This window comes from Ammospiza nelsoni, chromosome 2 (genome assembly GCF_027579445.1).
Source record: "Ammospiza nelsoni isolate bAmmNel1 chromosome 2, bAmmNel1.pri, whole genome shotgun sequence".
In the NCBI taxonomy this organism is placed as follows: Eukaryota; Metazoa; Chordata; class Aves; order Passeriformes; family Passerellidae; genus Ammospiza; species Ammospiza nelsoni.
Window position 1 is genome coordinate 32,327,222 of NC_080634.1, and position 20,337 is coordinate 32,347,558.

The following is a 20,337-nucleotide window of genomic DNA, read 5'->3' on the forward strand; positions in this document are numbered from 1 at the left end:
CACATCCTTACCACCAACAAAGTGCTACTGAAATAATACCAGCTCACTTCTATGCCTCAAAATGCCTTTGGTTCTGCACAAACTAATTCTGTTTCACTGGGTACTCCCAGTTCCTTCTCAGGGTCTACCAGATACCTGCTGGGCTGGAGGCAGCTGTGTCTGGCTCCATGTAAAGCATGTGTGACTGGCCACACACTGAATTGGCCAGATAAGAAGGTCGTAAGGATGTTTGTTTAGGTGTTTCTCCCGCTCCTGACATTGGTTTGCTTTTTTCGTTAAACTTGTAAGAATTTATCTGTGAAGCCTCTGTCTCTTGTTGTATCTGGTTGAAATTGGTCACTTGGTTCCAAAGTTAAGTGGAGGAGGCTGGCAGCAGCACAATTTTGCAAGCTCTTTTTGCTCGGTAACCAGGCACAAAGAACGGGGCAAAAGGGAGAGGCAGTACTTACATAACAAATAGCTGCGAGCTCCTGTCTTGTATGAGCCTTTTCCACTAGACTTTGTGCCTTGACTGGGTTAACACCATGGTCATAGACTGTAAATTTGGTTCCCATGAGGTTTGACCTAATGTCAGGTTATGGAAAAACACAGAAAGAGAGGCATCAGTAGAAACTTTTGTCAGAAGTATTTGTACAACACAGCAAAAATACACATCTGCCATCTGAATCTTTCTGCTGCCAGCTCAGTAAGGAGCTTCTGTGACATGCCCATGTGAGCCTGTAACCTATCCTGGAGAAGCATCTAGAAAATTCCTTCTCTGAGTTACCAGAGTGAATGGCAATGCTGAAGAAGGCTGCCAGCCCAAGTGAATATAGATTACAGGAAGCAGAACAATGCAGGTTCATGCTCTTTGAATATAAACCAGATTGCCAGTCATAACCACAACTGAATTAAAATCCTATCTCAACTGTCTGTAGTTTTCATCTGTGATGCTCACCTGAGTTTTCCAATGAAACTTTCCCCTTTCCGAGATAAATCAGTTGGATCAACTGATATGAGGTAATTGGATGTTTTGCTCTTCTTTCTTTTTCTCCCTGCAAGAAGGAATGTCTGGAAAAACAAAATTTTGATCAAGGCTGGTGCTTTGTAAGAACGCAGAGGCATTGCTATCCAAATTGTTATCTCTCCATTTCCTGTATGCACTCCCTTTTTTATTCTGTTTTAGTATTACTGTCTCCACAATTTTGTTCTCTTCCAAAGTGCCCAGCCTGAAATCCTCTCTCTCCATCAGCTCACTTGGCAGTCCAGATTTAATGCACCTGTCCTTTCTAGTCTTCCCTCCTTTTCTTCTGGAGCAGTTCAGTCTCCCTGCTCTTGTTTAACATTGAACATTTTTATTCTTTTTCAAATTCATCTTTCACTGTATTATGGCTTTTAAACCACAATACAATGCTAATTACATGCTAATTCTGTCCTTAGTGCCGTGGCCAAACATATGCTGTCCTCATCTGCATGATGGCTGTCCTCCGCTACAGGTTTCTTATCAAAAGCTCTCCCTTGCACCAAACACATTTTTTGGTAGGAGTACAATAGCCAAGATAATGTGGGCTGCTTCCAATACCTTTTTGTTGTCATCCCTTTCCAGGTGCATGTAGTAAGTAGGGAAGAGCCCCCGGTCCATTCCCTTTTTATCTCTAGTGATTCGACACTTGACACTAATTCCACGGGGTGCAGGGCGCAATGCAAAATCCTCCAAGTTCTCTACTTCTCCCAGCTGTGCATCTGCCTGAGGGGATGGACTACAGGAAGCACCTGTTTCCTATGGGAAGAAGCATCATATTAGCAAATTAATATCAGATCAGAGACTCTGGTATTCCACAAGAAAATTGTGGTTTTTTGAAACATAAGATATCATGTCTCCAGAAGATACTGAGGAAAGGAAGGTTAAACAAGATACCACCTGTATTTTCTCAGAAGAAAGCAGCTGAAGGTTTTACTCTGAGGAAAGACTAGGTCTCCAAGGAGAAAAGAGAAAAAGTACCCATTAAGCAGACATGAGTGATTTGCTAGAAAGGGAGAAATAGGATGAGATGCTGTAAATATTCTACGCAAAGAACCTCTTTGCTTTTAGAACTTCAAATACTGTGGAAAATAAAAGAGTAGGATAAAGCAGGACTGATGGATGCTGCAGTAAGGCAGGCTGGGATTTTGTGACTGAAATGAGTGCTAAGATTATGTTGGTTCAGAACAGTAGCAGAAAGGGAGTCAGCTGCTGGTGGAACCATATCAACTAAATGTTGGAACAGCCTTAGAAAAATGTGTATAGTCAGGATACACAGAATAATCAAAGGAATTTAAATTCTAATGGAAATCTGGTACAGGTCATAAAAGTAATTTCCTCTTAGAGGTAGCTGAATCCTATGAACTGCAGCACCAAAGAGATTCCTCTTTTATCTGGGCCTTCAAGATGAAGTTACAGTTTTATCCCCATTTCCTGCTACAGCCAGTAAGAAACCTGAGTGAATAGCACAGATACACATACATAGATCTGAAATGCACTGGAGGGTCTCACCCCTTTCCCCACTCCAGCACCTGTGTCTCCAGCACTTTGCACCCACAGCCCAATCTCCCAGACCTCTTGCACTATTAGTGCAGGGCATCATATACACAGTCACCTCACAAATACACTCAGGTGCATCTCCCACACCATGGACTTTGAAGGGTGTCCAGCATCCATGCTCAAACGCCGTGGTCTTTATCTGATCTGAGCTATCTCAGACCCTGTGTCTTCCTGATGTTGGTCTCTTCCAACTCACTGGCTAGTCCAGCATATAATTTGTCAACATATGTATGTATGCATGTATCTATATCACACACACACACAAACACATTCACACAAGAAATAGTTAGAAGTGGAGTTTCAGAAGAGTGTGGGACATGCTGAAGTAATCAAGGCACAAGACTTGGGCAGACAATCATACTGTTCTGCAGTTGTTTACACATATCTGATGCTTTTTACCCCCTTTAATCCCTGTCTTCCCATGTTTGTTACTCCCTGATCCACCTTGATACCCTTCTTTTCCCTCTTAAGTTTCTTCCCCCAAACATCCTATTGATGTTTGTCCAATCCCAGTATTCTCTGTTCCATTCCAAAATTCTGTTTCTCTTTGCATCCCACAATAAATGCCACAAACCTTCAGGAAGAAATCCCTCCTATGTTTGCATGGCATTTCAGAGCTTCTGAGTCATTTTGGTGAATTTTGCAGAGACAAAGGCCCAGTCTGTCTCCTTTAGGGGTGATAGTGCTGACTCACTGTGTTCCCATATTCTGTGATTAGGCTCCCTAGGATCCTCCACCCACAATTGTTCCTCTGATCATTGCTAAGTCTTTATGTTTAACTCAGTGTCCCTTCAGTCAGAGAGCCTGACAATCTTGACCTTACTCTGCTTTCAGGGAATAATATTGCTGGCTACTGTACTTGCAGCTACTGTATTTTAACCCAGTGCTCCAGGGGTTATCACTAAAATCAGGAACATGTCCAGTGCTTATCAGAAATCGATTTCAAGACACTTACTGCAAAAGACTTCTCGCTGGATGCAGAACTAGGCCTCTCAGATTCAGGGTTTGGTGAATGAGATACTGATCTCTTACTAGCTTCCTCCTCTTCTGTGTCGTCCTCATCAAAATTCAAACTGCCTGAAATTCCTGTCAGAATACAGCATGGATTTAAGCATGTAATCTCTGAAAGTAGGTGTCACGAGTTCATGGCATCACTAATTCATATATGACTCTTGAATACCTAGTCACAGTCTTAATTTCTGCTTTTTCAACTGATTATTCCTAATTTCTGTTTCAACTGCTGATTTTCTTCATGTGCTGTATCTCTTCCTAAGCCTTGCAATTTAATTCCTACTGATATTTTGCAGCAGTCACTGTGCAGATGATTAAGCAGCTGTCAGGCCTTTATTAATATGGATTTTACTTGATATTCCATGACATAACATATTGCTTAGTTTATGTTGTCATTGAACTTTGCATATGTTCATGCAGAAAAGTCCTCCATGTCTTAAGAGCAACAACAATAAAAGGAAATCCAGATCGATATGCTGACACCTATCCCATAAATTTGACTCTGTACAGTTTACATCCTTTACCACTTTTCCTCAGTCTTGTCCCTGAAACAGGGTATGTCAATTTTTCAGTAAGAGCCCCTCCTGTTATTACATTCATCAGATTCATAAATACTAATAATTACTTGATTTCTGAAACTGAAGCGCAAACTGAGAAGTTTCAGGACTTATTTAATCTTAACCTAAGCACAGTCCTGTAGAGATGACTGTGGGTATATTATTAAAATAACTTTTCATAAAGACATTTATGAAGAGGTTCTGTACACATCACTATTTGGTGTGTCCTTCCACTTGGAACTGCAACATCAATTGGTCATTAGGAAAAGGTTCTTCACAGAAAGGGTGACTGGGAGTTGGAAAGAGCTGCCAAGGGAGGTGGTGGAGTCACTGTCCCTGGAGGTGTTTAAGGAGAGACTGGATGTGGCACTTCGTGCCACTGTCTAGGTGACAAAGTGGTGTTAGGTCATAGGTTGGACTCAATGACCTCAAAAGTCTTTTCCAACCAAACTGATTGTGTGCATCTGAGATTTTGTTCTGTGATTCTTTTCTTTAATTTGGCTGTAGAAAGGAAATGTATCTAAAGCATTGCAGACAGACAACCTGCTTAACTGAATCATTTTCTGAGAACATATATTGTAACAATGCTCTGACATGGCATTGCCAAGGGGCATTGCTGGAAGTCTCAGATAAAACAGAAAAATCCAGTCTTAACAGCCTGTCAGTAAACTTCCCAAGGGACGTTTGGGAAGAGGAAAGGCGTTGACCTTGGTACTCCAGCCAATTTCAAAATTCACTGTTTATATTCTACCTCCACTAATTTCCCCTGAAGTTACTGGATATTCTCTCCTTTTTCCTTTTCCAACACTTGTGTAATGTTGCTATCTGTAAGTAAGCAGCTGTGCCATCTGAAAACTGGATGACAATATCTCTGAATGTGACAGCACCTCAATACCTGCAGTGTATGGGAAACATTCTGGGAGACAAGCTCTGGCAAATAAAAACAAGCTGTATACTAAATTAAACACTAGCCATTATTTTACTGCAAAGTGCTTAGACTGCATGCAACAAAAAAAGGTTTCCTGTAGTACTGGCAGCAACTTAAGATACTTGGCAGACAGAGCTTGACACTCCACTAGGAAATTACTCAATGGGATATCATTACTGAATACATAACTCAAAAACTACTGACTGTGACAGCCTGTGACTCAGAAAAAAAAACACCTTTCCTGTTAGTCTCCTAAAGAGTTAAATCATGGCATTTACTGAAGGGTCCTGCTGTTGTGAAAATATTCAAGCACCTTATCAAGATATAACATATCTGCAATAAAAACACCCCAAACTTTAGCAAAATGTGGTATAGCATTTTGTCAGCAATTTCCTTGGAAAGACCAGAATACAGCACATTAAGAAACCCTTAAAATATAATTGGTATGGTTAAAATAATATCAGGAAAAGGAACTGCAGCACTGCACTTCCACATGCTATAGAATCTAGTAGCTCTTTTAAAAGTGATATCCTACAGACATTTGTTTCATGACTCCTCATTTTTTAATGCCACTGAAATAAAGTTATAGAAGAGCCCCAAAAAAGACATTTACCCATTATTAACTCTTACCTCTTTTCTGTAATATTTCTTGCAGATCTGGCTTGCTTGCTGTGTCTGTTACAACCTCTCCATCATTTTCCTTATCTGCATTGTCTTCTGGTTTGGTAGATCCAACAGACAGAGTTTGGAGATTGGTCCCCAAATCCTGAACTTCTGATTTCAGGAAAGCAGCTGGTCCATCAATGCCTGCAGGACCAAATGAAACAAAAATTCCAAAGTCTATTTTTTTTATGGCCAAAGATACACCTCAGGATGGTGGCTCTTTTCATCTTCCCTTCCTGTAGCATCTCTTTAAAGTATTAAATATACTTGTTCATTTTTTTTCAGAAAGGAGGAGTCAGGCCTGACTCTGGTACAGACTGCCTATTTACTTTAAACATATCAGTTTCTCCCTATTTAAATATAGTGATTTTATTTACCTTTTTACAAAGGCTTAAGCAATTAAAACAAGTTGTACTTGTCATGCACATTGACAGTTTTCAATTTATTTACAGATATCTCCCTTATTTTCTTTTCCTTCACATTGTTTGTTTGCTCTTATGCCAGTGAGTACTCTACAGTGAACACCACAAATCAATTTGATAAAAGTATCTACAGCCACAGACATAAAAAAAACCCTGTATCTTTTTGTTAGAATAAAATTTTCATGTTTAAATCATACAACACAGCTGTGCACCACACTTGGTGGCGGCATCTTGATGTCAGGGTCTGGCATAACACTGAATATATAGCACATAATAGCTACGTGTAGCTCCAGCTTTGGAATTCTTGTTTTCCCACTGTCTTCCTTCTTAAAGCTCTTCTGCTTTATCTAGGCATTGTATTTCTGACATGCTTACTGCGGTTACCACATCTTACCAGGACTTGCTTGCACTGAGGAAGCGTCAGAACTATGAAAGGTAGTGAATGAACAGTTAAGTTTTCATTTGAGTCTTACTGAAGACTTCTACCTTAAAAGTTATACCTATCTTATCTCTCATTCTCTTCTTGACTTGAAAATGCCTTTTAACAGAAGCTTTCTTACACCTGATTTTACTGATTTTAGGCATATAAATGCTAGCACAAATACCACCACTTTCCTTCCCATCCTATGATCCTGAAAAGCATCTGGAGAACAAGAAAAATATTCAAAGAATATTTTGAACAAGAACAAGAAAAATATACAAGAGAGACGGGATAACATAGATCCAACTGTGATCTTCAAACCAGGTAATACCCCTTGTTTGGAGGTTTAAAATTCTACTGTGCATATTAATTTGCTATCAATACAAGGCATGTATTACAACATCCTGCAACAGCAAACACATCAAAACCTTAGAATGTTTCCCATAACTTTCTTGATAGGCTGATGGGATCCTGACTCTCATAAACAACTTCCTGACACTTCCACTAGAATGTAAGGATCTCATTGCTGCTCTTTTCATCTCCTTGTGACATGGGAATCCTAAGGCTCTCACTACCGCATTTCTTTTCACTCCTAAAATAATGGTCACTATTTTACTGCAATGTTTCAAGGCCACCGAGTTATTGCCTTTGGCCCTGATAGCACTTTGTACTTGTGACTCTGTGGATCACTATAACCTGTCATGTTTCAGCTGTCCCAGTGAAGCCCAACCAGAGGTAAAAACTATTAAGAGTCTAACACAGTGTTCACAACACTTTTTGTTTGCCGTCTCCACTTTATCATTCAGTCATATGCAACCTTGAGGTGAAAAATCCATGACACCATAAGGAAACACTGTACAAGCAGTCACTACTGAATTATTTTCTTTATCTTACAGCCTCAGAAGATTTTTTTACTTTTGATTTGTATGTCCCCACCTTTATAGAAGTTGCCAGCCCATTTCTACAGTTCTTCTAGCCTAAAACAAGGGAGAGATTACTCAAGGGTACATGAAGATTTACAGCTGTCACAAAAATCAAGGTGAGGTTTTTGCTTGCTTTCACAGTTTAGAATTGCTTAACCATATTGTACTACAATTCAACTTTTGTATATAGAAAAGTATGTAATCAATCTTATCACTTGACCCCTACCACAGCAATGTAAGCACCCATCTGTGACATAATGCATGCACTGGGATTTTGGAGAAGCCTGCTGTAATCAGGTTGATTATTTACCATGTAAAACAACATCACTGAGGACAGGGGTAGGAGTTTCTACTAAAGGAGTCTGCTCCTCGCACCCTTTGGGCTTTGACCTGCGTGGCTTGGCCTCAGGATTTGGCTGCACCATCAACGGATCGAGACGTTTCTTCCTCTGCTTCTTCTCTAGAAGAGCTCTCTGTGAAACAAAGAAAAGCAGGAAACAGATGAGTAACCACATCTAGAGAGGCAGAATCCACGCCTCAGCCACTGGCAAGGACATGTCCCTGATCAGAATGTCAAATAAACCTAAAGTATTCTTGTGAGCTCTTACAAAAATCTAACACACAGATATCACCGTGGTTTTGGAGTGAGATACTGACTTTGACTCTCCACGAGACGTTGACATGGACACCTCCTTATTTTCTGACCTGTCTTGAGACTACCAGTTAAATCCTTTCACTCAGTCTCAATTGCAGCAATCCTTAACAAAAATAGACAAATCCTTAACAAAAATTTCAGCAGTCATCCATAATCCAGTATGAAACAGTCAGGACTTGCAAAGGAAAAGGTTTTTATCTCAAAAGATATCACCTTATAGGGAAAACTTAAAGCAAATAGTTCCCAGAAACCAGTGCTGAGAGATAAGACTTAAAGTGGGGAGACAAGTAACAGTAATTAAAATAGGAATGACCCACTAAAAATAAATTTTATCTACCTTGCAAAATTTTTCCATATAATTCAGGACTGAAAGGAAAGACTAGTAAGTCCAAATGCTAAAAATGAAAACATTATTTCTCCAAGATACATATATATTTGATACTTAAGATTTCCTATTCAACAAGAACAGAAACAACTTCTAGACTTAAATCAAGACAAAAAGGGACATGGTGCCATTTTAGACAGACCTGCTTAGTCCTTAAATCAAAGGTGATGCATGAAGAAGGAAAAATCATATTCTAATATCCTGCACCATTATGCAAACAACTTGCAAGGTCCTTACAGTAGATGCAGTTTATCCATAGCTATCTCTTAGGTACCTGAACACCCCTGAAAATTGTTTTTGATGACAGAAACCATTTCTCCATCAAATTATGTTTAGTTTTGATGCAGTACCAGATAAACAATTCATCAGTACCAACAATACAATCCATTTGAGACACAGACATTTTTGGAGCCCTTTTCTCTCCTGTTATTCTTTTTCTCTTGTTGGTTTTTCCCTCTACTATTAGTCTTTTTATCTCAAGTGAGTTTTGTTCCTCAGGCAACCTCTCCCTGAGGAATTCCAATATAACTGAGCCCTTGATTCTTTATTTTGTCTGTTTTTTTCACTTATCTAAAAGAAAAAAACCCAAAACCCAAAAACCCAACCACCCACAACCAAACATACAAAACCTCAAATACAACAAACAAACAAACAAAAACAAATACCTTGAAACAAAATTACTTTTTTTAATTTAAACTCAGAATTACCCTTTGAAGACTGGACTGCAGTACAGGTAGTGTTTGCTACTGCAGAATTATTTGCAAAGATTATCCTGCAGAGCAAAAATTACACAGAATTCCAAAGAAATTATAACATTTGTCTAGAATAAGAAAAGAAAAATAAGCAGTAAAGTAAAATTCTTAGAAATTGTTAAATACAGAGGTGTTTTCTAGGAAGGTAGTCAGACCTTTCAGAAGAATTTACATTGGTTTGTGTTGCTTGTTCCTTTTTTAAATTAAAGCTGATGAAAGGTAAAAAAAGTCATGATAGTTTATAATTCTCTAAAGGAGAGAGGAAAAACAACAATCAAAACATTATACTCAGAATAAGGATTTGAGAAAAATTGTTGTCAAGGCTTCTCTACCTGACAAACAGACAGGCAAGGCAAAAAAACCCAAAACCCCTAAAAACCAGCAAGACACAAAACAGTCACAACCTCAAGCCAGTAAGAAAATAAGAAAATACACAGCCACTGTTAGAATGTAAAATTGAATTTGGGATCAACACCGGATACAGTAGTTTCAAGAGTTATTTCGTGGATTATTCTATTAGATACGTTTTTTTTTTAAACATTTCACTGCTCACCAGTCTAAATTTTAATTATTATTCTTATACACTGTGTTACATCAAAGGGTTTCTTGAACTCACCAATCCAATAGGATCAGCTCACATTAAAACAGCTTACTGCTGGTATATGTGACTGATCTTCCTTTCTTGCAAGAACTACAGGACAACCAAAGTGACAAAACTTGATAGTAACTTAATTTTTTTAAAGGCTTCTCTTTACCACTTTGCATACTGAGATGGAAAAAATATGTGCAAGTCCACTGTCAGGACAGCAAACAGCAGTTCATTTTCTCTCCATACGGTGGCAGAGCAGCCTGCCCTTCAGTAAGATGTATTCCTGGCTGCATTCCACTCGGGAAGTAGAAAAAGGAAATGGGTATTTTGTTTCGTTTTGTCTACTAATTAGCCTTTTCCTCCAGTTCTGTGTTACAGTAAAAATCCATTTACTATCACTAGATAAAATGTAGATAGTTCATGAACAGGACAGCAGAACACAAAACCCATCAAATAAATAACAAACACTAATTATCATTATTTGTTTTTTATTTTGTGTGCGCCATGCATTAAATACTTGCAGAAACACCTTGGAAAACCATAACATCAGAGTGTAGGATGACTAGAGGATCACAAACCACCAGCTCCTGTTCAAATGAGCTTCCAAGAAGTCACATGAGAATATCTAGTGTGCTATTAAGATAACTAGTTTAGTATTCTCTTTCTCCAGCTGTGATGGCAGGAAGCTGATACACAGGAAAGTCCCAACCACTCCAGCCTTGAAGGTGCAATCCTGTGCTTATTAGTTGGTAGAATCCTAACCCTGGCACGCCATGCAGGATGGATCCTGGCTAGGGAACATCCTCTCCTCTTCCAGCTGCCCCTTAGCTCATGCTGTGGCAGCAGTGACACTGGCAGTGATGGTGGCACCAGTGAAACTCCATGTCAAGAGCAGTGCACCACACCAGACGCACTCAGAAACACGGCAGGCTTCGCACTCCCTCTGCACAGGGAGATGGCAGCATTGCACTCGGAGCTGAGGCGCCTGAGGAAACTCAAATCTTCTGCTAATGAGGAAATAAGCACTGCCTGAGCAACCACGCGCTCTTGCCTCAAGGAAAAGGCAGTAGTCCAGGAGAAAAAGGCATCCTGGCAGGCAGAGCTGGCCCACAGATGGAACTTGATGTCATGCACTATTATAAATAATATTTTACTGCGATTACAGGGTTTCCAAACCAATCATAAAGATGGATGGACAGGCATGTCCCTGCTATGGCTTATTCCAGATTCTCTTTATGACCAGAGATTCTATATATGATCCTGCTGGGGTAAAACATTTTGCATTTTTTAAATTTCAATTCCTATAATTGTTTATGACAAATTAAGCAAGGCATCAGCTACAACCGGCAATGAGTCCATCATATTTGGTAGTGATCTCCTATTGACTTCTGTTTCTTCAGAAGGCACAGTACTATTCATGTAAAAGTAAACTTTAAAATTAATATCCAAAACCTAATTCTAAACTCCTAAATTAGAGATTGTCAGCACTTCTCCAAAAATCTCATTTGCAAAGGGCAAGGAGTTAAAATATATATAGTGACATTTTCTAGATGTTTCTTTTGCAGATGATTGCAATCTCAACCAAATCCAAGAAAGATGGAAACAAATTTGTGAAAGGAAACAAACTATTTAAACTGACTTCTTCATGGTGCAACTGACAGCTGCTCTGAGGGAATTCCACCCAGCCCAGCTGGCTTTTTTTGAGGAATAGCCATGCATCCCCATGGCAAGGCCTGACACTAAGCAAATCACAGTACCCAGCACTAGGAGACAGTGATTATTACCAGCTTATGACCCAAGACCAGTACTAAACCAGACCCTGAGGTTCATCACCAAGCAGTCAGACCACCCTTAGTTTTGGAATTTCTTACCAAATGGCATTTGACACTAAATGCTCTTTTATAATTTATTTTAATCAATTCTATTTTTAAATAAATATTTGTTTTTAAACAAGTGTCATTTGATAGTCTACAGATAAAGGACTACTGTAGCTTCCACAAATATGACCAAAGATAAATTTTACCTCTTGACTCTGAAGTGTTTTAGATAAATGCCTATAGAGACCCAATAATGTTGATAATAAATTCAGTGCCTGAAGTCAAAGCCCAGCAAACTCAGACTACAAATAATGACCAGGTTCTGGTAAAGAGGATTATTACCCACTGCAACAGTTCCCTGAAGACTGTTGTGTCTGGACTTAAAGATGCTAGCTGAGAAAATGCCTTCCTAAAAACCATACTTTAATTTAAACAAGATGAGTTTAATGCAAGATAGTGATCTGTGGTCCATGTGAAATGGCCAGCTAGAGAATCATGACTCTCACATTGCCTATTCTATTTACAAGCATTTGAAATTTCACAGACAAAGAGTATTAAGGATGGATACTTCATTGCTTTGAAGAATATGGTACTTCAGAAACTGAGACCAATATCCTGATAATTGACCCATGCTTGGCTGTAAATATTTTCATTGTAGGAAACAAAAAAAAGGTCAAAAGAGGGTGGAAATCCTTTTCAACAGCAGTGTTAAAGAGATTGTTCTATAGGTCAGTAAAACCATTCCTTTGATGCCTAAAATGGATAATTCCCTGCAGTCTTCCCATCTTTTGATTTATTCCTGCTCTCTAGTGACTCAATCCCAATTAAATAAGAGAACACATGAAAAATAAATTAATCAAACACACCAAAACTACAAGCCATGGCAAGGTTGACTTGAACTAACAAAAACCATTAAAATCTTTGAAGTTCATTAGACCAACCATTTTTAGCACTTCACCCCCATTTGTCAAGTCTTTAGAGGGCTGTTTGATTTTCTGTATTTATCTTTACCAGCTTCAGCACTATCATTTACCTGATTCTGCAGTTTCAGCTGTCGCAGTTTCATGCTTTCATCCTCAAAGATGCTGGAAAAGCAAAATAAACAAATCAATTAATTATTGCTATTAAACAGTTCACATTACAAGAACATAGGATATTTTCAGACAACAACTTCATCGTCAAGACTTCAAACTGACTGTTAGACATTACTTCCATCTCACATGAAGACCAAGTCACAAGGTATTAAAAATAAAATAAATTCTGCCATAAATAAGACTGAACTCTGCTTTAGTCCCCTTACTAACCTTTCTGGAAAGACTTTGAAAGCACCAAAGGCTTCATTACTGGTAGATGGAATACAAACCTCTGTTGAGGTGGGGCTGGGAGACAGTTTACACCTGAAGGCTTAACTCAGTTCAGATCAATTCAGTAAAGTCCCTGCTCCTTCACTGGATACCCAATTCCAAATGAATTCAGTTTTGTCTTGGAGTCAAGCCTACATCATTTTCTCTTCCTGCCAGATGTTCAGTTAACTACAGTTAATACCTGAGAGAATCTGTGTTTGCAACATCTGACATTAACTCCTAAAGGTAAAAAAATAATTATTTCCCTATTTCAGTATTTTAGAGATAACTCTGATTTTTTGTTCCGAGTTGTGTTCCATATAGACTTCCTATTTCCTTTTGTACGATAGCAAATTATTCAAAAAAAAATGCAATTTAAAGTAGTTAACCCCACAAAGGGGAAATGTTAATTGACGATTAAGCACATACTCTGCTGACCACAGTTGTGCTCTTTCCTTCAAAACAGTTTTGACAAAGACCTCTCTGGAAGTAAGAGAGCATCAGGAAGAAGGTACTTAATGTAGGAAGCAGACAAACATTATATATTTTATTATTAGCATGCAGAGAAGCATGGCAAGCCACAATTTCAATTTAAACAGGAAATTCTCTGTCTCGTCTAGGTATCCATAAATGTCCAGTGATGTGAAGTCACAAGCTGGCAGTCAGTGCTGAATATAACCCTAACAACAAGGAAAACCAGAGATACACAGAGAGAGCAGATCTGGGGTTTCTGCAAAACACATGCCATGGAAATTGGATTACAGCACACAGAGCTAAGGAGAGAAAAAAAGCCTGAGTCCCCTTAACCCCTAACAAACCACATTTGACTCAACTTCAGGCAAGCAGATGACAAATCAAAGGTCCTTAAAGACAAACTACCCCAGTAAACACAGACCCTGCCCTGTAAGATTGAAATATGCAGAAAAAGACTTCTGTACACCTACATCATATATAACAACTTGTATACTCTAAAGTTTATACTGAGTTTCCAACCAGTAGTATTTTAAAGCAAGTTAAGACTGCCATTGCTTTTTTATTCCACAGTTTTCCTTATTTCTATACTTTTTTCCCCATATGAATTTGAAGTATCACACAACAGGTCTAAGTCCTTGAAAACATTTTGTTTCTAAAAACTGATGTTACTCCTCACATGGACCTGTAATACACAGGGTCTTGGATTCTAAGGGAACGGAGGGCCTGGAAAAATTAGTGTCCTTCTTGAATAGGGATGGAGAGCTGTGTATCCCCAAAGCAACACTTACAGTAATACAGTCATCTTCACTTGAAAATAGCCACAACTTAAGAAAGAAACAAGCAGAAGCACATCTACTCAGTGCAGCACAATATACAACAGTTATCACACTAACTTCAGCATGAAAGGTGACATGCTTATTATTTATAGCATAGATGATGGAACAGGCCATTTTTGGCAAAGTCTGAAAACCAACTGAAAGTTCTTAAAATATTCATGACAAAAAAAAACAAAAACAAAAGGGAGAGGGAAGAGTCCTTTTCTTCTCATACACTTCCTGATTTCAGAACTTGATGACATTTGCTAACTGCAGTTGAGAGTTTGTTATAAAGCAAACTACTACCTGTGATCAAGAGCAGACTTACAGACACCTTCTGATGGACACAGAGGTGTCCTGGGTAGGTACAAGCTGCTATCTGTGGTTTTGTTTCTTTTCCTAGCAGAAAAAGTATCCCCAAGCAATTTGAGTCTCTTCTTTAAAAAATCAGAAGAAATAAACACTACCACTTTAGGAAATAATTTTACAAGGTTTCCTTTCTACCTGGAAAACGATAAAGTTCTGAAATAGCAGGACTCACATGCCCTGTGAAATCTTCAGTGTAAATTATTTACTTTGTATGTTAAATTATTTTCTACCTAGACTGAAATGAAGTTATAGTATGCAACAGGAGCACAACACAGCGCCTCAACTCTGGCTACTTAACTGATGCTTGAACATAAAGATTCTAACAGGTCACAGAGCTTGATAAAGGAAAAAAAATAGCAAAGTGTTTTCTTACAATTTACTTTAAAACACAGACCAAGATTGCTGAGTTGCAGGCAAAACAAAATGAAAGCAACCAGCAATGCTTGCCATTTTTAAGTGCAAGGTTTCACACAAGCAGTAAAATAAAGTCATGAGCAATGTAGCACTATAAATACTAGCTTAAAAACATCCCTTTCACGCTATTTTTTTACTGCTCCTGCAACTTTTCTTCTAGAACTCATCATTATGAAAACATAATAACCAGTCAAAATAGAAATTCCCACACTTTAAAACCTTTTTCTACCCCACCGACAGCGGAGTTGGTGTTATTACAAACTTTAACAGGAAAACGCTGTGCCAGAGTCACTCCCACAGCTCACCACTAAGGAATGTAAATGGTGTGTTAATCCAGCTGCGGGCTTCAAGCAGGAATCCTCCTTCAGCTGGACTCACAACACAGATCAGTGCTCTGTCAGACATACCCACACCCAAGTACTGAGCCCTTTGCTTTTCTGTTTGAAGGGTTTATGTGCCAGAAGAAAAATTAAATATCCATCAGGTAAAGGACAAATAAGAAGCATTTCCATAGCTACAACACCACAGTTAGAAACAGGGGAAAAATCCTGACCACCAAACCAGTTGCCCATTTACCCTTGATAAATAAGAACTGAAAATTTTCAAGTGGTCTGTATCAATGTCCTGTCCCCAGCCACTGCAGCACAGCAGCCTACATGAGATCCTGCCACAGACACCACTGCTACATTTACCAGGATCCTCCTGCAATCCTACTGAAGCTGCATGACAGGTAACAGACATGTGCCACAGAGAATGGAAAGATTACACAGAACAGAACGTACAAGGAAACATTAATGATAGTGCAGGATACAGAATAAAAATGAGAATGGGAAACAACTTAAATAATATTTAATAAAACATGGAAGAAGATGGCAAGATGCAAAGGGGTTCACAGATTTGACACAGATTAACAGGGAGCAAAAAGTTTTATTTTAATTGGTAGCATCTCAAATTCCTACTGAAATCAGAATCAGCCTGGCTTTCATTTCATAATCAGAAATTAAAGTGTTGCAATAGGAATATGCAACAAATTTATTATAAATCAATTTGGTCTTTCCTAACCATTTCCAGAATAGCAAACAACCACAATGAAGACAAACAAATTATTTAACCGATATTCATGTATACAACTGAAGTTTCCTTTTTGTGTGATTTATTTTCCTTTCTGTAAAAAAGGAACACTACATCTATTGACAGTTCTTTCAGAATGGACATATTTTTCAATAACACTGAAATTCTGGCATTACAAACTGTGGATAAGCAGAGGTAACACTCTTGTTTTCACTGCAGCTTGTCTGTGTTCCTGAGTATGCTGTACTTGGGAAAAAAAAAACCCACAACCAAAATACTTATGTTCTAAGCACTTGGCAATAATTACCATTGAATCAGCCAAACACAAACATACAGTATAATCCAACTCTGAGAACAATGAAAAATCCTGGTATCAAAGCAGAATGAAGAAAATAAAAGCAATCCACCAGCCTGAAAATGTTCTTCCATTCTGTCCAGGGTCCACATGAGAGAAAGGACTGAAGAATTGAAGACAGTTCAGCAGAAAGCTGAACAAATTGACCAAGGACTGGAAAGTGCACCTCTTAGTAAGATTTCAATGCATCTGACAGTTTATTCAAGAGAAATTCAATACACTCCACTGTATTCCATGGATTTGAGGGTACACATGACATTGATGACAGAGAAGACAATAAAATCCAGACATAAATAACTGAAGCTAAATGAATTCAGGTTGCAAATAAGTTTTTTATTTAACACTGTGACTAATTAACCATTAGGATAACTCATGGAGCTGTGGATTTTCAACAGAAAAAAAACAGGTTTTTATCAAGCTTGAATATTGTTATGTTAGAAGTTGCTGTTGTAGACTAAGGTTATGGTTTACCTCCTATTTCAGGTGTGGTTACCCCAGATGGGAGAGCCAAGCATTCCTCTTTCAGGTTATTTCAATTTTATATACTGACTGTTGAAGTTAAAAGGAGGCAAAAAAAAAAAAAAAAGGTTGTCTATCATGGATCATGGACTAGTTTTGAAAGGAATTGACTGGCTGCAGTTGTGAATGAGAGGCAATAAGCAGAGAAAAGCAACAGGAAAGAGCACCCTGTAGAGACAAAATGTTCTACATGACTGAGAACTTACTGGAAAGATTTGAAATATGTTAAACAAAGGAAAACACCATTATAGCTTTCCCTGCATTCAACAAAATGTACATTTCTCATATTCCACTAAAAAAATACTGTACTCAGTTTCTCCTTCTAAACAAATAATGCAGCAAAGACTTGCAGATTTAAGGGCTTCCCAGTGAGCTAAATCTATCCTGCAGTTCAAGTAGTTAAAGGTTTAGTAAAGAATAAAGTAACGTTGGCTGCCTCTTTTAGGAGGAAGGTCAGACTAGCTGAGAGAAGCAAACCCCACTCCAACCTTAAATGAAAATCTGACCCAAGAGAAGGAAACACAGCTTGTTTTGTCCTAAGTATCTTTACAGCACATATCAGCACTGTACCTGCACTCAATCCTTGGTGAGAAAAACTGAGGAATTATTACCTATTTCTGCACAGCTCTAGGGAAGGTATTAAAGTTTCAGATAGTCCATAGTTTGGCAGAGAGATTCAGGCAAAGTGTCCAGCAGAAACTTCCAGATAATTTTGGAGTGAGCTGGATCTTGAGTTTACTGGGCCTTGTTGCAAACAAGCTTGACATTTTTGTATCAGTCTGACATAGAAATCCTTTCAATAAACACAATCTTTAGATACCAGTGGGAATATAAACCTATACATTAATAATCAAGATCCTTACATTTTCAGTTGTTTCCATTACTCCTTTAAAGGAGCTCCAAGGCACAATAACACCATTTTAATCCACAAATCTTCCCACTTTCCCAATATATTGTGTTCCATTTCTCACTCTACACAGGACTGCTTCCATCAAGAGTCTTACAAAGTTCATGTAATTTCTCTTTCCTTTGCAGGACAGTTTATTAACGTGGTAGCAGCAGTTATGTGTCTGAGCAATACTCCCAGAGCTTAAAAATAAGGGGATGAGAAGAATGTGGCTTGTGGCCCACATCTTCAACCACTGGATTTTATTTTTAGCTGTAGAAGTGCAAGTAAAAGCAACTTCAGTTAAGAAATGTTGAGTCAGCTGGTGTGAAAGTATTTTGACTCTTAACCCTCCAATAAACTTTCCTGGGCATCATTCTCATCTGAACTACAGCTATGAAAGAAAACAGAAGCTGTAGAAAAAAAAACATTAGTTGAAGAAGGATTCTTATCTTTCAAAAGATAGCTTCCAAACAAAAATTGCAATATTGTCTCTGGAAACTGTTTGAGAAACAAAATTTATCTGTAATGCACCTTCCAATCCACAAAAGGGTGGAGTTCTGACACAGCTGTAACTGCACATTTTTGGGAAAATGCATAGCATACCATCCACAAGAGTGAAGGTTACCAAATTTTTCTGCTTTCCCCAAGGCAAGAGAGCGGGATTTTTGGCAAGCACAGGATATTCTTTCCTTCATAATTAATAAGCAGTAAGTCTTCCAAAGTAAACTGATCTGCTGCAAATCAGCCATAAAATGCCACACTTCTTTCTAAGTAACACTGCTGAAGTTGCATCAACATTTCATTAAATTATTTTTAAGCAGGTGATATTTCAATAAAAGCAAGTTTTAGTGCATCTGCCCTTTTTAAAGAAATCAGTAAAATCAGTTTGACCTTTGACCCCTCTGATCCCTCAAAAACACTAATATAAATAGAATACTGTTTTGAGAAAGGGTTCACAATATTTGTTTGAAAAGTTTTTCACCTACTGAATATATTATGAGAACAATGACATGGAAAGAGTGAACACCTAGTTTTGGAAGCAATTCTGAATGAGTAAATAAACAACTGCCTTGGATTTGCTTTAGTACAGAAATTCTGTCCCACATAATACAGATTGAATAAGATTTATCTCTGAATATTTGAAAATAAGTATAAAATAAACTAATAAGAGCAATAAACTCAACTGTCAGATCAGCGTGGATTAAGGGAGCAACTACAGATAAGAACTAAGATCTTCATGTTCTACTTCATTTCAAAATATACCTGAATCCATTACACAATCCTTCCAATAACTTGTACCAACTATCTGAACAATTTATAACTTAAAGAACAATTTACAACTTAAAAACATCCTAAAGAAACAAAATAGCTAGCTAATCCTTTAAAACTTCTGCTTCTACCTACCTGCAGGCTTAAAAATAGAATTTTAATGTGAAATTATCAGGTGTTTTTCTTTAAAGCCACACAGATCAGAAGCATGTCAAAAACAACCAAAACAAAACACCCACCATCTGCCCTTCCCCACTAAACACCCCCTTCCAAAAAAAAAAAACAAAAAAAATAACAAACCCCAAATCAAACCAAACCTGAAAAGGCTGGTGCTCTGAAGAATATATGTATATTCTTTGCATGTATCTATATGAATATGGATATGTTTCACCTATATTGTGGCAAAACAGCTGCCCTGACAACTCATAGCAACAGGAATACTGTGCTGAAGAAAGGAATTCAAGCAAAAATTAATCTGAGGAGTTCATGGTACAAACATTATTTGCTATAAAATATTAACAGGTTAATAATTATTTTTGTTGGCTAAACCCACTAAAGGAGTGAATTTAATGCAAGCTTATCCTTGCAGCACTAAATTTTCCATACTTGCATCAATTCGGGGCAACTGTTCACATGCCAAACCTAACTAGGTAAATAATGATGCAGTTTAGGACTGACTGACCACAGCCAGGTCAATGGAGAAAAAGGATTTATCAGTACAGGAGACTTCTGTTTTCAAGCTTCTGTTTTCTTTACAGTACTTGTTCCAGTGATCTTGTAAGGTAAAATGAAACTGTGCAGGCAAAGTAAAATGACCACTCAAAGATCACACCTGCCTTCAGTTTCAAAATGGTATCTGTGGAAGCACAAAACCCCAGTATAAAATTATCGTGTGAGAAGTGCAGTGGAATATTCTCTGCACTATTACACACCAACACAAACACACCCCCAATAAGGTAAAGTAACAGAAAATTGAGAAATGAAAGGACTATAGGAGAAAAGCTGAATTATGGTTAAACAAAGAATGAAGCTTATGCTGTTTGTTGAGATTTGTTTTTTCAGAAATTGATTCATATTGTTTTGGTGGACAACAAGTTTATCACGAGCCAGCAATTCACTCTCTCAAGGCCAAGCAT

At 38.1% G+C, this 20,337-nt stretch overlaps 1 protein-coding gene across 3 annotated transcripts in view; it reads right to left on the minus strand.

Moving 5' to 3' along the window:
• The window catches only part of TULP3 (TUB like protein 3), a 32,263-nt gene that overhangs the window by 6,327 nt on the left and 5,599 nt on the right, over positions 1-20,337 (minus strand). For all 3 annotated transcript variants that reach the window (XR_009417909.1, XM_059466860.1, XM_059466859.1), the window contains exons 2-8: positions 12,717-12,768; positions 7,796-7,958; positions 5,687-5,863; positions 3,516-3,646; positions 1,562-1,759; positions 938-1,050; positions 450-564 (exon numbers count right to left, since the gene is read on the minus strand). Coding sequence is in view for 2 of the 3 variants with exons in the window: in XM_059466860.1 (XP_059322843.1) it covers positions 450-564; positions 938-1,050; positions 1,562-1,759; positions 3,516-3,646; positions 5,687-5,863; positions 7,796-7,958; positions 12,717-12,768 (949 nt within the window). In the remaining variant the exon portion in view is untranslated. The remainder of the gene's footprint in view (positions 1-449; positions 565-937; positions 1,051-1,561; positions 1,760-3,515; positions 3,647-5,686; positions 5,864-7,795; positions 7,959-12,716; positions 12,769-20,337) is intronic.